The sequence below is a fragment of the Dipodomys spectabilis genome, unplaced genomic scaffold, assembly GCF_019054845.1.
Source record: "Dipodomys spectabilis isolate Male_0828 unplaced genomic scaffold, ASM1905484v1 ptg000158l, whole genome shotgun sequence".
In the NCBI taxonomy this organism is placed as follows: Eukaryota; Metazoa; Chordata; class Mammalia; order Rodentia; family Heteromyidae; genus Dipodomys; species Dipodomys spectabilis.
Genome location: NW_024870835.1, coordinates 3376635 through 3395680, shown reverse-complemented (window position 1 = coordinate 3395680; position 19046 = coordinate 3376635). Strand labels below are relative to the sequence as shown.

The window sequence follows — 19046 nt, the reverse complement described above, 5'->3', positions numbered from 1 at the left end:
AAATCACAACAGGGTCTTTCCTAAACAATTCAATTCAATACTATTGGATAGAGCCAAACGGTATAGGCCAACGGGAAAGGAAGGTAGAATAGTTGTGTGGAGGGGCTGATGGTCACTAAAAGGGATCATGCATTAGTGAAACAGATGAGACCAGGGATGGGCCAAGAAAAGTACATTAGCCCAGCACACCTTTTTGTAGTGACATGTCAAAAGAAAACGTAGAACCAGATTAAAGGGACTCCAGTGGCCAACTCAGGAAATTATAAGTATGAAAATATATGACAGGAAGCACAAACCATTGAAAATATATGTACTCATGAGTCTGTGATGGCAGAACAAGCATGAATAAAATCAAATCTGAAGAATGATGAAAACATTAACATTTGTATCAAAGGACTATCCAATAAAATACTTAATTACAGAGGGAAAAGAAAAGAATTGTACAGTATGGAAGCATGGCAGACACCAATTGAACCAAGCCACTAGAATGAACATCAGCAATAACAATACAATGAAAATCACCATATGACGTGATACGGTACAAGGAAAAACCTCATCGGCCATTCTGTGGCATTCCCGAACCTCATCATGGGGAAATGGCCCAACAAATCCAATGGGGGCTAAATAGCTACTAAATAATGGGTCTGATGTCTTTACAATCTTCAAGTTCACGAAAGTCAAGGGAAGAACTAGGAATTATTTCTGGTTGAAAGAGGCTAAGACAACTAAGTGTTACATTTATTTCAGGCTGAATCTTTTTGCTATAAAAACAAAGGACTGGCCTATCCTGCAAAACTTGAATAGGATCTAAAGATGGAGGCTTAGTCATTAGCCAATGTCAATTCTTGATTTTGTGGGTATAATAGTGAATGTCCTTGTTTGCAAAAAAATAAACATTATTCAGAGTATCAGAACAAAAACTTTCTTGTAAATGGCTCAGAAAAGAAAATATCCTCTCTATTAAGCTTGGGATTTTTATAGAAATTTGAGATTACTGTCAAAGCTTCTACCTATAAAATAAATGCTTGTATTTGGGAGCATCTTACACCTCAGTCTATGCTTCCAAAGAATACTAAAAGAACAACTCAGTCAGAGAGTTCAAAAAAGTGCCCTCTGTCCATAGAAGTTCACCCAACTTGGCTGTCTCCTGAATGGTCCATAGCAAAGTACACACAGATCAACGCCATACCATATTCTTCTAAGAGAAATCTAAATACTATCCCCCAAACAACCAAGCCTTTCTCACATAAACCAGACTTATAAACCAAATCAAGACTTCCCTTTAAAAAAAATTTTAGCGGTACTAGTGTTTGAAATAAGAGCCTAACATTAGCCTAATCAGACTCTCTACCACTTAACTATGCCCTTCTCCATCCCTTTTAGCTTTAGTATTTCAGACAGGGCTTCCTACTTTTATCTAGGGCTAGCCTCAAACTGTGATCCTCCTACCACTGCTTCCCCAATACCTAGAGCTTGTTTTTTTGAGATAGACTCTTGCTATGTTTAAGAGGAGGATAAGTTGAACTTACCTTAGACTATAATTCTATCTATATGCCTTTGAGTTCCTACAATTACAGGTGTGCATTGCCACGCCTGGTTCCAAGTGATATAAAGGGAGGCAGTGGTTTGCTTTTAAAAATGCCAAGTAAAATTGCACTTGGCTATATCTTAGACAAACAATACAAGCTGACAGGCTAAGAACGCAATTCCTCTCCCAACTAAAACATTTCATCTTTATTGTAGAAGACAACTGTAAATTTGAAATATAATTTGAGGGTACATTTGATAACTTTTATATGGTTTATTTGGGGAAAAAAAAGTTGCTCTCCTTGGCAGGAGCTATTGCAGAAACAAAAATGTTTACATATATTCACCATGACAATTTAGATAAAGTTCAGCTTTCAGAAACAGAAAGCCCTGTTGTTTGAACCACTCTTTGTCCTCAAAGCCTACTTGGGGGTGGGACAAGAGGCCAGTGTCCACTAAAAGAATTGTAGTGCCTACTAAAAGAAGTAGAGACTGGGCACATGGCTCAAGTGGTGCAGTTCCTGCATAACAGGAGCGAGGTCCAGGGCTTAAACCCAGTACTACCAAAAAAAAAAAAAAAAAGTTAAAAAAGACAGGGGAAGAGAAAAGAAGAAGCAGCACGGTGGAGTAACCTGCACTGATAGCAAGGAATTGCTCTTTGTTTTGTTTGCTTTCTTCCTTTTTCTTTCTTTTTAAGTTCCCTGAAAAGGTAAGTATTGTTCTTTGAAAATTCACGGAGGGTTGAGTTTGACCAACAGTTCAGTGTTCATTTACTGTATACCTAGATCTTGCATTATAAAGAAAAGTATTTATACTTCCTCCCATAAGATAAGAAGCATTAAAAAAATAATCTGGGAAGATAGGCAGAATGAAGGATTGTATTTGAAACAGGAAGGGGCAGGGCAGGTCTTAGGAAAGCTCTCTCAAAATAGCTGTGTACAGAGAACTTCATTCTATAAAGCCAGAAACAAAACCAAAACAAAACACGTAACCCACCATTAAAATCTAGCAGAAGTCTTTCCAGGACTTTGAAAAGCATCTTGAATCCCCTGAGTCTGTCTTACCTGTCCTAGATTCAAATAATCTCAACTATTTTCAGTTTATCTATTCTGATTTTGGATTCTGGTAAATTGGGAGACGTTTGACTGCCAAAAGGCCAAAGCAGCTTCTTCAACTACATGATGTCAGTCACAGAGCAAGTATCACACTACCCATGGTCTTATACATACCATCCCATCTCCTAACCTGAGGGGAACATTTTAGTATCTAAGCACTCAAAGAATCACCACTACCCCATGATGTATTTGCATCTCTACTGTTGAAAACCTGATAGACTACCAACTTTTTTTTTTTTTTAGCAACTTTACTACAAGATTTTTCACACGCTGGTTAATGCCAAGGAAAACCACTTCCATAGTCATGTACTTTCTTAATGTTCAAAGAAAAAAGGATCTTAAATCTAGGCTCGCTTCGGATTTGTGGAAAATATAATCTTAACCCATCCCTCCAAGATAGGTTGGTAGTACTTTCAAAAGTTTGGGGGAAGGAAGCTTTCTAATTGCCATTTTCCCCACACTCATTATAAATGTAGGAGCAGAAGTATAGGGACCTAGGGTACTCAGGACTGGAGTCTAAGAGGAAGCACACAAAAGGTTAACTTGTAGACTTCTGTTGGAGTGAACAAGTGTGCTGCTCAAATCTGACAGGAGACCTACTTTGTCTCAGGAAGGACTCAAAGTTGCTCTGTTGGCCTTAAAGCTACTAAGAGAAGCAGCCCAGGGGATTTATCTTTCCCTAACTCCAGCCTTTTGAAAATTGCACTTGTGGGGCTGGGAAGGTGGCTCAGTGGTAGAGCACCTTCCTTGCATGCATGAGACCCTGGGTTCGATTCCTCAGCACCACATAAGCAAAAAGAAAAAAGCCGGAAGTGGTGCTGTGGCTCAAGTAGTAGAGCGCTAGCCTTGAACTGAAGAGCTGAGGGACAGCACCTAGGCCCAGAGTTCAGGCTCCATGACCGGACACAAAAAAAAAAAAAAAAAAAAGAAAATTGCATTTGTGAAAGCAAATAAGCACTACTCAAAGAATAAGCAAGAACAATAACTGAGAAATCCCTGACTCATCTATCACTTCAGTCCTAATGCCTTAGTTTACTGGCCTGTAAAATGGGTGGTTTGGGCTATTAAACCCAAGTATTTATATGCATGCCTATAACTAAAATTTATTAACAATACAATTTTTCCTATACAGCAGTCACTATGCTAAGCATTTCTCTCATATATATATATATATATATATATTCTCAGATATATACTCATATATATAAATATATATATACTCTCATATATATATATTTATATATATATTCATTTTCATAAGGAGGACATCCTGTCAGATGCCAAGACATCCTATTTCTGTGAATCTGTTAGCTCAAACTAGTAATGTGTCCAAAGTCACATGGCCACTAGGTACCAATGCCACACTTCAAATAAAGGCCTATTTTTCCATATTCATTGGCCAAATGAAATGGAAGCTTCTAAGAACCTAATGTGGACTCTGCCAAGAGCCTCTATGTATTAAAGGAGAGAAACTCAAGAATTGGACCTTGAAGGAAAGTTATAATGGAATCCAGAAGGCAAATTTTTCTTTATAAAAAGCTGGAATCAAAAATCTATGAAGAAGCCAGGTATGTCAAGAGTCAGGTTTGTGAACAACCCAAGCAAAAAAGTTACAAGACTCATCTCAACTAATAAGCTGGGCATGGTGGGACATGCCTGTCATCCTAGCTACAACAGGAAGAATAGACAGGAAGAACATGGTCCAGGCTAGCACAGAGCAAAAAGCAAGACCCTAACTCAAAAATAACCAGAGCAATATATAAACATTCAGTGGGCTCTTATCTATGTAACAATACAAGGCAGAATATTGACAGAATATGTCACATGGCTATAGTGGTTTATTTTCTTCTTTTTGCTTTTCTAGAAAGACTGTTCTTTCTAAAATTCACATACTTAGTTTTTTAATGAGGCAAATTAGATTTCTCCTTTGTAAAATTTTTTTACAAAGAAAAAAGTGGCTGTGTACCACTATGAATTGTTTCCTAGGTTGGACTATATTCTTTGTAGTGAGCACTATTATTACACTAAAGACTTCAAATTGAAACTTTTTTATTTCCCCTTTCCAGGTAACAAAAAGCCATGGCTTAATCCAAAGCACAATGAATCTAAGGGAAAAAAAAGGTAATTTCAATACATAAAATGATTACTTGCTCACTCTTTAAGTACATAGCACATTATATTTAATCATCTCAAAAGAAAGGAAAGTTATATTTAACGTAAGAATTACACCAACCTAAAGCCCAAGATAAATTAGCAACAGATCCAAGAAGCATCTACACCTACAGAGATCAAATCAAACATTCTTCCTGTTGTACTATGGCTGTGTCCCTGGTGGTAATAAAAATTATTATATTTAGCCACCTATCATCCATCCTCACTCCCTGGAAATGAACTGCAAATGGCTACTGCACGAGTTTCAGACATTTGTTTTGTAAACTGCTACTTTCCGATCCTAAACATTGTCAGGTTTCCTTATAACTTATGGGACAGGAAAAATAATCCGAAATTACAGCTTCCATTCTCCTCATCTTGTACCCCCAAATTTCCCATTAGCTAATATTATAGAGTATAAGACCTAAAAAAAATATATCTGGTGAGGATAGTTGCTCTCATAAGCAACTCCCTTACCACAAGAGAACAAACCTAATTATGAGATACACTTTATATGCAACTTTTTAAAATTAGATTTTTATTACCTTTAAGTAGTTGTACGAAGGGATCTGCATTCAACAAATCAGTTTATAAGTATACCACTTTATATCACCCCTTTCATTATTCTCCCCTGTATGCAGCTTAGAGACAAGTGCATAAAGCACATACCTGAGTCATACTGGTTGAGATGGTTCATGTCTGCAAGCCCAGCTACTCTATGAGGGGAAGATCAGGAAGATTTTGGTTAAAGGTTAGCCCAGGCAAAATGTTAGCAAGACCCAACACCTCAACCAAAAAGCTGGGCATGATCTTGCCCATCTGTGATCCCAGTTACCCAATGAAGATCACAGGCTGGAGTATTATGCTCTAAATCCAATCCCGTGCAAAAGCGAGATCCTATGTGAAAAACAGTTCAAAAACATAAAGGGGATGGAGGTTTGGCTCCAGTTGAAAGCACCTATTTAGCAAGAACCAAGCCCTGCACTCAAACCCTTCTGACAAAACAAAATAAAACAAAAAACTACGTGGGCTAAGGAAGGAGAGAGAAGCTGAGCCAACCATTCTGTTTTAATTTTTTTTTGCACCTAAAAAGGAACAAGAAGTAGGCTGGACACAAATGACTCACACCTATAATCCTAGATACTCAGGAGGCTGAGAGCTGAGGAACTTGGTTCAAAGCCATCCCTCAGGAAAGTCTGTGAGACTCATATCCAATTAACCCCCAAAAAGCCAGAAGTGGAACTGGGCTCAAAAAAATAGTAGAATGTTAGCCTTGAGCAAAAGGAACTCAGGGACAGTTCCCAGGCCCTGAGTTCAAGCCCCAACACTGGTTTAAAAAAAAAAAAGAAGAAGAAGAAGAACTGAGCTCCTTGCCAGTGGGTCACACCTGTAATTCTAGAGGATCATGGTTCAAGGACCACTGTGTCAGAAAAGTCCATGATATTCCACCTCCAATTAATCAGCAAAATGTCAAGATAGAGGTGTGACTCAAGTGGTAGAGTATAAGCTATGAGTGAGAAAGCCACACAAAACTGGCCATGAGTTCAAGCCCCCTCTTAGTACCAGGAGGTACTAGGTACTGGGGGCGGGAAAGGCAGGGGTGAATAGTGGCTTTCTTTCAGATATCATAACCTTTAAAGATCCTTCCATAAGTAAAATAAAGCTCTTACACTAAGAGCTTCCTAGGTATAGTCAGCTAAATTGCTTCTCTCAGAGTCCTGAGGAAAGAAAATGAAGACAAAAACAATGGCTAACACAGAACTTCCCATAGCATACCCCATGGGCATCTACCTGCCTCCTTTCTTTTGCGTTAGCCCTTCCTTGATTTATGCAGGGGAAGTACTGGAGCTTTGAATTGAGTGACAAGGGTACCTCTGATTTTCACTTAATAAGTAAGCATGTAGCTGGGAGGAAAGAAAGGCAGAAAAGTTGTTTTTTGATGTGTATTTCTAAAATCTGTAACTGTCATGCAATCAACTTGTCTTGGCTTCAGAAAACATTAAACCATAAAACCACCAACTATATTGAATGACATTTAAAAAAAAACAAACAGCTTACTTCTATCATGACCACACTTTCACTGAGAGGTCTTAAGAGATCAGTGTTACTTTTGGAATTAAGGCTCACAATTTTGACATATATTCCACTTTTATAATTTAATTTTTCAGAATTAGGAAAGAGGCAGCCAAAAGTATAGAAAGGAGGAATAAATTCCTGATACAGTAGATAATTAACTTCTGAGAAACCACCAAAGGAAGGAGGTAGCCTGCCTGATCTTACATTTATTTAAATAAATCACCTTTTATCAGTGCCTGAGAAAAACAGCAGCATTCTTTTATCTTTCAAGGCAGACAATTACAGGATGATATATACCAGAAAATAACAAAAATAGCATGCTTGTTCCAAAGCAAATATTCAAAAATCCAATGAAGCTGTCTAGTGCCACCCACTAAAATAATCTCTGTGTATTATTTTCTTTGAGTCATTTTTAAAATAAGCAGACAGCTACCCATTTATGGGCACTGTCAAGATGAGTTTGCCACAAAAGCCACTTATATTTTTAGAAGCCAAAGTCTTGACAAATCAGTTCCTAAGAACATAACGTGTGATATATCGAAGAAAGCCCGAAAACACAGAGCTTGGTTAAACAGGCTTCCGTATCTTTTTGTAACCTTTCCAAATCTAAGTCTGTGGGAAGAGTACCCATAAATTTAAGTTGAAACTGAAACACTGAGAATATTTCCAATTTAAAATACACTAAAATGTGGTCTTTGTGAGGAAATGAAAATGACTTTTTAAATATATGAAAACTTGTTCATCATCACTCAGAAGAGAAATGTGAATTAAAAATGAAATGCTATTTCCCCCATAAGACTGGGGTGGGGGGGGAAGGGGGGGAGGGCAGGAAGAAAGGAGGGGAAGAGGAAAGGAGGAGGCGATCATAATTCTATTCTAGTAATTTCTCTTATAGAAATGGTCAACCATGGACAAGGTTTTTGTTTCAGTGTTATTGGTGGCCTAGAGGAAATCTCACTGTGTATCATCTCATATGGCGTATTACTTATTCAAAAACTTAAGTGTGTGTGTGGGGGGGGGGGGACAGGACATACTCCTAGATGGCTCAGAAATCAGGAATTACTAACTATAAACAAAACATTACATAATCCTAATCAGGTTTATTCTAGATTCTTGCAATATACTGCCATGTTCAGTTGGTACACCATAGCTGCACTGGTGAAGGGTCATTATTCTAAGATATTTTTGGCCCTTTAATGTCCAAAACCTCTTCTTGGAGGTGCACCATGCACACAAATTTTACTTTGTAATGAACAATGTTTTAGAAAAAAAAATCTCATTTATTTCTTGCAAAAACTGATCATATACAAATGTAACGATAACTCTGAAAAACAGGGCTACATTATGCTGCAGACTGAATACAGAATGCAAGCTTGTTCCCCATGTCTCTAGCAATTCTTGCCAAATGGGTGTCTGAAATGTCCTATTGAAACAGGTGGTGTCTGAACAGAATTGGATTTCTGCCTATAGAAACCCTGTCTTTAACAACTGCTGTGGTTAGTTTTAATTTTCAGTCCTCAAAATTAACTGCTTGCCAGTCATTCAGAAATAGACGGAACAACATGTTTAGTCTTTGCCCTGTTAAATTGAGAGAAGGGGAAAGGGAAGAAAAGAGCAGGGAGGGGGGGAGGGAGGGAGGAAGGAGGGAAGAAAGAAAGGAAGGAAGAAGGGAGGGGGGGGAGGGAGAGAAGAAGGGAGGTGGGTCACAAATAGAACAAACTACTTGATTTCTAGGCCAAAAGATGAAAGCAGCTATAAAATAAACTCCATTGCCTAAAAGATGATTACTCAAGCTTTTTTTTTTTTTTTTTTTTGGTCCAGTCGTGGGGCCTGAACTCTGGGCCTAAACGCTGTCCCTCAGCTCTTCAGCTCAAGGCTAGTGCTCTACCACTTGAGCCACAGAGCAACTTCCGGCTTTTTTCTTTTTGCTTATGTGGTGCTGAGGAATCCAACCCAGGGCCTCAGGCATGCAAGGCAAGCACTCTACCACTGAGCCAACTTCTCAGCCCCTGCTCAAGCTATTTTTGGATAGCAGCACAGGATGCTGTGTATAATGCATGTGAAACTCTTTATATCTTTCAAAAGCTTTTAATTAATATGCTAAAATTTTATAATTAAAGGTAATGGTAAGAATTGCTAAACTTAAATCTTAAAAAGTGATAGTCTAAATAAACCTTAAGTTACACTTTTTAATAGTCTCCAAATTGTAAACTCCTTGAAGAAAGACACTATGGGCTAAGCCTACAGATGCACACAAGTGCATCAATGGGCTAGCCACTCCTGTGAATAAATGTTGAATAGCTGACACTAAATAGCAAAACTTTTCACTCTATACTTAAGTGATTGGCATAAGGATAAGCAAGGATCTGTTGTAAACCACCAAGCAAAGACCCATGGCACTGAGTGATTGGTCCATCCTGTGCATAAGAGGGGTCATGCATTCCCTATAAGGAGAACTGTCACATCTACTCCATGGAGGATAAACTTAGATTTGGTACATTGCAATCACTCTTCTGGGGCAATCCAGTTAGAAAACAACAGAGAGAAGGTTTTGAACTAAGTCTGCCTGAGTTTAAGTCTTTACCAATTGTATTGCACTCCCTCTTAACCAGATCTGCAGAGACAATTTACAATAACAAGTTATAGTCATATGTACTAACTAACATATCCTCTTTGCTTTGCTAATAACCAAAAGTAAAGTTCATAGTCTTTTCAACCTAATGATCTGGAGTAAAGAAGAGCAAACCTTCCCATGCTCTTCAGTATGAATTCCAGATACTATGAATCAGGTGGTCAGTGACTAGAAAGAAAGTCCTCATGGAGTGTAGTCACTAACCCTCTAATCCTGGTGTGATGATCAGCGCAATTTGAGAATTACTGTTCCAAAGGGAACCATCACTTCATCTTCAAATGGGAAATAAACAGAAATATATTAGTGGAATGGAGATGTGCTTGGTCCTTTGCTTAAAATTCAAAAGCAAATAGCAAATCACAACATCATAAGTTTATCATTCACTCACTTGGTCCTAACCCTTCTGCCAATCAAAATATATGATCTCAAAATATATGATCCTCACTTAATAATAGGTAAAAATAGTAATCGTTAAAAATACATAGAACAATAAGTATATATAATAATTAATATAATTCTTTAAAAAATTCAAATTGCTGGGCTGGGAAGGTGGCTCATTGGTGGAGTGTTTGCCTTGCATGCATGAGGCCCTGAGTTCAATTCCTCAGCACCACATAAACAGAAAAAATCCAGAAGTGGCTCTGGTAGAGTGCTAGCCTTGAGCTAAAGAGCTAAGGGACAGCACCCAAGCCCAGAGTTCAAGCCTCACGACCAACAACAAACAAAAACAAAAACCTCAAATTGCTCCTTTCCATTTTGATCCCTACCCTCTCTCCTTATTGAGTCCTGATAGGTGAGATCTTAAACCAAATCCACAATTTCCTCAGCAAACTCCAATGACATCTCTAACTTAAGAGGAAATTACCATGAGGTTCCTGGAAAAGAAATTATCCTGCATTTCAATAGCTTCAGAAAATAATGCTTAAATACAAATGTACCTAACCCACAAAAACTGTATTCTTTTGAAGACAAACTTAATACTAAGGAATTATTCACTAGACAAACACCACATGGTACCTTCCCTACAAAGGGGAAATACAGCAAGATTTCTTTTCTAAATAAAAGTGGTTATGACATTAAAAAAGCCAGTGGGAGAAAAAAATTGTCATACAGCTATAGTTTACACATTGTAAAGTAGAAAAAAAAATCTGCTTCTCAAGATTCTTCTGGCAATCTGGGCGCCAGGGGCTCACGCCTGTAAATCCTAGCTACTCAGGTGGCTGAGATCTGAGAATCGCAGTTCAAAGCCAGCCCAGGCAGGAAAGTCCGTGAGAGAAAACTGGAAGTGGCACAGTGGCTCAAGTGGTAACACGCTAGCCTTGAGCTGAAGAGCTGAGGGACAGCGCCCAGGCCCAGAGTTCAAAAAAAAAAAAAAAAAAATTCTGCTGGCAAAAAGTTCTTTGGAATTCTTTTTTTTCTTTTCTAACAGCTGAAAGCATTTTTTTTCTAAGATGCTTCCAGCTTTAAAAACCTCCTTTGTGATGGCTAGAAAAGGCAAGTTCAATTTTTAGTAGTATTTCATACTTTTGGTTTAAAAGAAAGTAAAAGAAAAGGAAATACAGTCAACATTAAGTGTACTCTACTCATGCCTCAAGCTATGTGTAATAATTACACCCAGTATATATGAAGAAGGGTTCATTTATTTTCCTTGAAAAGTAAAATATATTCATCTTGTCACACATATAAAGAAATAAGCAAAACAGAGCCCCAAAACTCAGTCTTTCCCCAAAAAACATTTATTTGAAGAGATACAGTCATGAATAGATGTCTAATAAAAGCAAAATGGCTCGAGTCAGTAGCAACACTAGCTACATTAAACCAAAACGATGATCCATGCATGCTTAAATGTCTGGTTAAAAATGATATACACTGCTGGGCACCAATGGCTCACATCTGTTATCCTAGCCACTCAGGAGGCTGAGATGTGAGGATCATAGTTCAAAACCAGCCTGGGCAGGAAAGTCTCTGAGACACTGATCTCCAATTAACCACCAGAAACCAAGAAGTAGAATTATGGCTCAAAGTGGTAGAGCACTAGGCTTGAGCAAAAGAGCTCAGGGACACTGCCCAGGCCCTGAGTTCAAGCCCCACAGCTGACAAAAATACACACACACATTCATACACACACACACACACACACACACACACACACACACACACACACACATCAACAACCTATTGTTTTTTAACATAGAAAGTAACTTTCCCATATGAAATGGGAACAATATGATTTTGAGTGGACTTTTATTTCACTTTGAAATTCACTACCATCTGTCTTCTAAAGAACTTGAAACACATGTCAAATAATGTTCATTTGGAATCTTTCCCATTTATTTCTGCCAGTTCCGGGGCTTGAACTGAGAGCCTGGGCATTGTCCCATTTGTGCTCAAGTCTAGCACTCTACCACTTGAGCCACAACACCCCTTTGGGCTTTGTCTGAGTGTTTTATTGGAGAGAAGAGTCTTACAGACTTTTCTGCCTCAGCTGGTTTTAAACATCGATCCTCAGATCTCAGCCTCCTGAGTAACTAGGATTACAGGCGTGAGCTATTGGCTCCCAGCTATCTTTCTCATTTTTAACATTAGAGTTGTCAAGACACAATCAAAGTCTACTAGGAAAATTACCTATGGGCTACAAAGCACTTAAAGAGACACAGAGAAAGAAAGTTAGAAGTCAAGGAGCATCATTTTGAGATAAAGACAGAGTGGAGCCAAAGACAAAATGAAGGAACGACCTTATCAGGAGGCAGTGCTGGCCTACTCCCCATTATCACTGACCTCTGCCTCCTCTACTGCTCACAAGCAACCCAGAATTCTTTGCAACTAGGTGGTTGTTTTAAAAAAGTTTTTCTTGCAATCTTTATCATATTTCACAGAAGCCTGATGTATTCAAGCGCCAGAATTTCCATATTCCAATTACTACCAAACCATATATCGATGAAGGATAATCAGAAGCACACGTGCCACCCTCCTGAAAAGGAGAATGATGAGGGCGACTAAGATTTAAAATGTTGTTAAGGACATCACCATAAAAATAGGTAGCATCCACACTGTGTTAAGGGAATAAAACAAGGTTGTTTTTAAAAATAGCTTCCTAAACCATTGTGTAATATGTTCTTAATGTTAAATAAGTTGTGTTGTAGAAGCCCATTTCATCAGGAAGATGCATCTCCTCACAGAGCACCCGAAGGGGTGGGTCATTCCTGGAGCTGGTCCACCAATAACCTCAGTGCTGACATGCTGCTGCAATGAAGAAATAGACACAGAAAAAGTATGTCCGAGTTTCAAAAGCCATCAGCCATTCAGGGAAAAAACACTTGGCAAAACAGGACCTGAGAAGAAACAGGGCCCATGTAACATGAAGTGCTCACATAATTCTATCTATGGACAATTTCCTCATGACAGGCTCTAGGGCATCCCAGAGGTTCTCAAAGTAAATGTCCATGAATCTATAAAAGGAGAGGTTTTCTGTACCACGTAGTACCCAATTCTTGCCTATAAGGCCCCCAAGTACAGGTTACTAGTAACATAGGGCATCATCCTAGATTACATTTTCTTAAAGCAGATGATCATTAATTTAATGAATATGAAACTATACAAAAAGCTAATCTCAAACTTAGACCCACTCTGAATTGCCCACATAAGATAAACAACAACAAGTTCATCTAAAGTGAGGACGGTTGCACAGTGTTTGAACATGGGCAGTGTCTGTCATTATAGCTGAATTCACAGCAAGAAATCATTCTACATGTTCACACTGGCAAGAAACTCCACTTAAAATCTTCTCCCAACTTATTTAACCACATGGGCAAAAACGACCTGCCCGCGGTTATCATTATCCTTAAAAAGTATCTTCTTTTTACCTCAATACAATTCAAAAAACAAAAATGTATATCCAAATGATATAAAAAGTTTTATGAGCGTTTTCCTATTAATTATGCTCAATATCATGCTAAGAGTTACTCCTTTTTACATCATTATTATGACCTTTAACTTTTCTTAAAAGTTTCTATAAAATAAGATAACAAAGTCCAGACATTATTCTTTTTTGAACTGAGGATAGTTTATTTCTCATTTATTTTGGGCTTTATCAAAATAAATTGGAACTGCTTAGATCTGAAGGCTGCTTTAATCAACCATGTTATTTTAGACTCTCATACCCACTTCAAATATTATTGTTTGCTGACCTTTTTATCTGAAACCATTAAGTAGCTTTGCCTTTTTTATCTCCTCCAAAACATTAGTAAACATTCTAACACACTAGCAAGTAGGTTTTTATAGTAAGGCTTTTCACAAAAGAGCCACTTACCCCTCCTGCCTTCAGCAACTTTCTTCGAAAGTCCTCTGTGGGGTTGTTGAAAGTTAGTTTTTCACAGCGGAGGTGATTCACTGGTGGATGGCCTTCAAGATGCAGGAATAAGTCATAATCAAAGCGGACTTTCTTAGGTTCTTCCTAGAAGTTAAGAAAGTAAGACAGAAAACAAGTAGACAAAAATAGAATTTTTTTTCTTTTGAAAGGCATTTTACTAGCATCTATTAATTGTTCTGGGGGGGTCATTATGATATTTCCATACATATATACACAGTGTTCCAATCAAATCTTTGAAATAACAATACAAATTTGTTTCTATTTATATTCCTTTTTTTTTGGTGCCAGTCCCGAGGCTTGCACTCAGGTGCTGGGCACTGTCCCTGAGCTTAAAATAGAAATTGTTAAGCAAAGATTAATCATCATAAGGAATAGACAAAATTTAACAGCTGTAATGTCAAAGCAATCCTGGAAACTGAAAGAGCCCTGATTACATGATTATATACAAAACAAAATGGAGATATATAATAAATTAGTTTCTTGTGTTAGGAAAAACCAAAAAGAAAAACCTCATTACCTTCTCCTTGATCTCTTAAGTGGAGCATCACAGCCTACACAGCCACCAATTTCCTTCCTCCTCCCACCTCATGCTCTACACCCAGCACTGACTGCAGGCAACCATCCTCTCTCTTAAGTCTTTCTTGAACTCCTCGTCTATACACTCTTACTTACTGTCCAAACTATCATAAACTTACTCCTCTATTAGGTCTTCCACTCTTGAATACTATCTATGGAAAGCAAAATCTATCATCTGTGATAGCTGGGCAGCTTCCAATGGCCATTAGCATAAATACCTAATCTTACTTGAATGCTACCTGGGTCTTCCTGATCTGACTCTTGTCTTCTTGTCCCTCCTCATCCCTTTTGTCCATCCCTGGTCCAGTGACACACTACCGCCATTTGCTTTAGGTCAAGTCTGGATTTCAACCTTGCATATATTACCGTTCATTTTCTACCTCCAGACTACCACTGCCACCTCCAGCTTTCCCTAGACACTTATCACCCACTTCACTCAGGCTTGACTTCAGGAAGCCTTCACTGAAGCCCAGTTCCAACTTCCATGGCCTCATTTCTCCTGTACGTATGATCACTCTTATCCCTGCTGCATCTTAGACTGATGATCTTCATGTCTCCACTTACTCTACTGTAACACAGAATTATTGAAAGTAGAAGTAATGTTTGAATCATCACTATAGCCCTAACAAGTATTTTGCTGCCTGTAATAAGCTAACATATAATGTATAATGTCTGTATGCTGAATATTTTCCTGAAGAAAGAATGAGGATAGCCCCAGACATATTGGCTCTAGTTTATAATCCCAACTACTTGGGAGATAGAGATCTGGAAGATTGTGGTTAGAGGAAAGCCTGGGCAAAAAGCTAGTGAGATGCCCATCTCAACTAGTAAATGTAGTGTATGTACCTATGATCCCAGAAACACAGGAGGGATTGGGGTCTAAGGTCAATCCCAGGAAAATCACAAGGCTCCATCTAAAAATTAAGTAAAGCAAAAAAGACAGGGTTAAGAGCGTGGCTTAAATGATAAAAGCACCTGCTTAGCAAGCCTACAGCTCTTAGTTCAAACCCTAATATCACCAAAAAGGAGAAAGAAAAAACGAACAAGGACAAAACAACATTCTATCCAACAGAACACAATAATTCGAATTTCATGATACCTAGATTCAGCTCTTAAACCATTGTGTATTTATTGTTCTCTACACACTAATTTTTATCCACCCCATGGTGACATGAAGATTGCAGATGCCAAAGATAACTAATATGGCATAATATTAATGGCATTTAATCCCCACTGTTCACCACCAAGGCAGCTGTATACTGTTCTGGTGTTGTATTACTAATACATAATGAAAAAAAGTGGCTCAAAAGTCTTTGCACTTAAAACTGTCAGAATGTAGGCATAACCTATTAGAAATTCATGGTTTCTATCTCATTCAAATCTTCCCAAATCGTAGTCACCACTTATTCCCTTGTTTGCTTTTTTCTCCCACTCTGGCATGAATCCTGCTGCTACCCCTCATTCTTTCAGGATTCTATTCTCTTCTGGATTTAACTGACCATTCCTTCTCTTCTTTCTTCACCAAACCTTGGATGTCCTTGATTTGTCCACAGTTTCCCACGCACTGGGAATCAATCTCACCTCCACGACAGTAATATCTACTGGTATTGCCAACGCATGTCAAATGCTATTGTCACATGTATGTGTTTCAGAGGTTGATCTATAGCAACATGTAACTCATACATTACTTATGTTTCTTTCATACTCTCTATCTTAGCAAGCAACAACCCTAATTGCTTACCCAGGTTAAAGTACATCAAAGTCATGATCCATTCACCACACTCTGATTTTCTCCCAGTGCTACTGAATATTCTTCCATGGAACTATCAGATCTACCCCTATCCTCTAGTCTCTGTGGACATTACCATAGCTCAGATTTTCACCTCCCTGGGCTCTATGTGTTTGAACCTGCTTCAGTCTACTTAACATAATAACAAGAGAATGATTTTGCTAGCACAACTATCAGATGTCTTTTCACTAATACTTTTTAAAAGCCTCTAAAGGGTCATCACTATAACATGATCCCTCTTCCTTGAAATAACAGTATTATCTTTGACCTTCTTTTCTGCATTTCATTTGTTCTCTTTCTTTTAAATATTTTTTTATTGTAAAAATACTGTACACAGGGAGGGCAGAGTTGGGGAGGTGAGGAGGGAAGGAATGGTAGGGAAAAAAACAAAGGAGGGGGTAACAATGCTCAATAGGAAATGTACTCATTGCCTTACTCATGTAACTGTAACCCCTCTGTACAATATTTATTTTTAATATATATTTTTATTGCAAAAATAGTGTTTTTATTTTTAATATATATTTTATTGTAAAAAGTGTTATTTTAATATATATTTTTATTGTAAAACAGTTTTTATTTTTAATATATATTTTATTGTAAAAAGTGTTTTTTATTTTTTAATTTTCCCTTCCCTCCTCACCTCCCTGACTCCTCCCTCCCCACCCCAAGTTGTAAGGTTCATTTTCTTTTTTTTCTAGATCACACTATCACTGGATCTTCATTTTTTTTTCTTTTTTGTATATACTTTTATTGTAAAAATACATAGTGTCTTGTACATCTCATTGTTACAATGGGTCAATCTGTATCTTTATTTCCGCATTTTGTTATTTCCCTTCCCCTCCCCAAATTAGAAAAATGTATATACAAGATTCAGGGCAACAAAATCAAAAACAGTGAAAATGGAGGTTATACCATGGGGAAAGAACATATAAAAGAAACAAAAAAAATGACATGGTACATTATAAATACATTAAAAACAACAAGAAAGATAAAATCTCTTGTGTCTCCATATAGGGGTTCATTTCACTTAACATCATCTTATATGGTCATATGTACATAGCTTTTGACCTTTTTTGCTTTTCCTAGACATATACTTGTTATTGCAAATAAAGGAAACCATGGAACCTATGTTTCTTTGGGCTTGGCTTACTTCACTTAATATAATTTTTTCCAAGTCTTTCCATTTCCTAACAAATGGAGTAATGCCATTCTTTCTGATATATATAAAAGATGTATATGTGCGTATATATGTACATACATATATATGTATGTATATATATGTACGTATATATCTGATATATATGCAAGTATATATATACTGTACAGAGGGGTTACAGTTACATGAATAAGATAATGAGTACATTTCCTATGGAGCATAGCTACCCCCTCCTTTCTTTTTTCCCCTACCATCCCATATGTGTGTGTGTGTGTGTGTGTGTGTGTGTGTGTGTGTGTGTGTATATATATATATATATATCATATCTTCTTGATCCATTCATTCACTGAGGGGCATCTGGGTTGGTTCCATATCTTAGCTATTGTAAATAATGTTGCAATAAACATAGTTGTGCTGGTAGCTTTAGTATGGTCTTGTTTGTGATTGTTTGGGTAAATGCCCAACATTTGTTCTCTATGTTCTCTCCTTCCATAATTCAGAATCACCTTCAGCTTCCCCATACTTCATATCATCTCATTCATTGTGCCTTTCACATAGGGCTTCTTATGTCTGAAAGATTTTCTCTCCCAGCATAGTTCTTCCTTTGTCTGTTTCTTTCTTCCTTTCTTTCTTTCTTTCTTTTTTTGTCAGCCATGGGGCCTAAACTCTGGGCCTGGGCGCTGTCCCTCAGCACTTCAGCTCAAAGCTACCGCTCTACTACTTGAGCCATAACACCCTTCCAGCTTTTTCTGCTTATGTGGTGCTGAGGAATACAACCCAGGGCCTCATGCATGCAAGACAAGCACTCTACCACTGAGCCACCTTCCCAGCCCCCATTGTCTGTTTCTTATTGCACATTTTACTCATGGGCTGGGAAGGTGGCTTAGTGGTAGAGTGTTTGCCTAGCAGGCATGAAACCTTGGGTTCAATTCCTCAGTACCACATAAACAGAAAAACACTATAAATAATAAAACAGAAAAACACTATAAATAAATAAAACACTAACATCTATGGAAAGTCTTCCTAACTTTCCTGGTATTGTCTGAATTTGACATCTCTTTTACTGCCTTCCTCTATAGATGTAATTATCACATTGAATTATAATTTTGTCTTATCTCCCCTTAAATGGTGAAATAGTCAATGCAGCTTCAGAATTAACCAAGAAAGGAGGGCAGTTTTCTGTTTGGGGATTGGGAATATAAATTGGGAAAGCCTTATTGTTAGACATTTCAGCAATACCTATTAACATACTAAAAATCAAATGATGGACGACTCTGAAATTCTAAGAATACCATTGTAATATTCACATATGGAATACAAATGTTCATGGTAGCAAAAAATTAGGTATGACATTCATCATGATCATGGAGTGGTATTCAAATATTTAAATTCTTACTTAGGCATATTACTAAAATTAAAAACATTCCACAGAAAAATGTTAAGATATGATATAATCATGCTTCTGCCAATTCCTAAACTGACATAGTTTATCTATGCTAATACATGAGAAAATCTGAAAGGCTATTTCCAATAGCTAAAAATCATTAAATGGATTCAAGGCAATAAAACTTCTAAGTTTATTCTATATACTTCTGCTAGAAGAAAATGTATTCAAGTATACTTTTTCTTTCTTTTTCTTTTCCTTTTTCTATGTT

At 37.6% G+C, this 19046-nt stretch overlaps 1 protein-coding gene across 1 annotated transcript in view; it reads right to left on the bottom strand.

The window, feature by feature from the left end:
- Positions 1 to 19046, bottom strand: part of Mllt3 (MLLT3 super elongation complex subunit) — a 273357-nt gene that overhangs the window by 88539 nt on the left and 165772 nt on the right. Inside the window, exon 4 of the mRNA XM_042692938.1 lies at positions 13811 to 13954. Within this exon, the coding sequence (XP_042548872.1) occupies positions 13811 to 13954 (144 nt within the window). The remainder of the gene's footprint in view (positions 1 to 13810; positions 13955 to 19046) is intronic.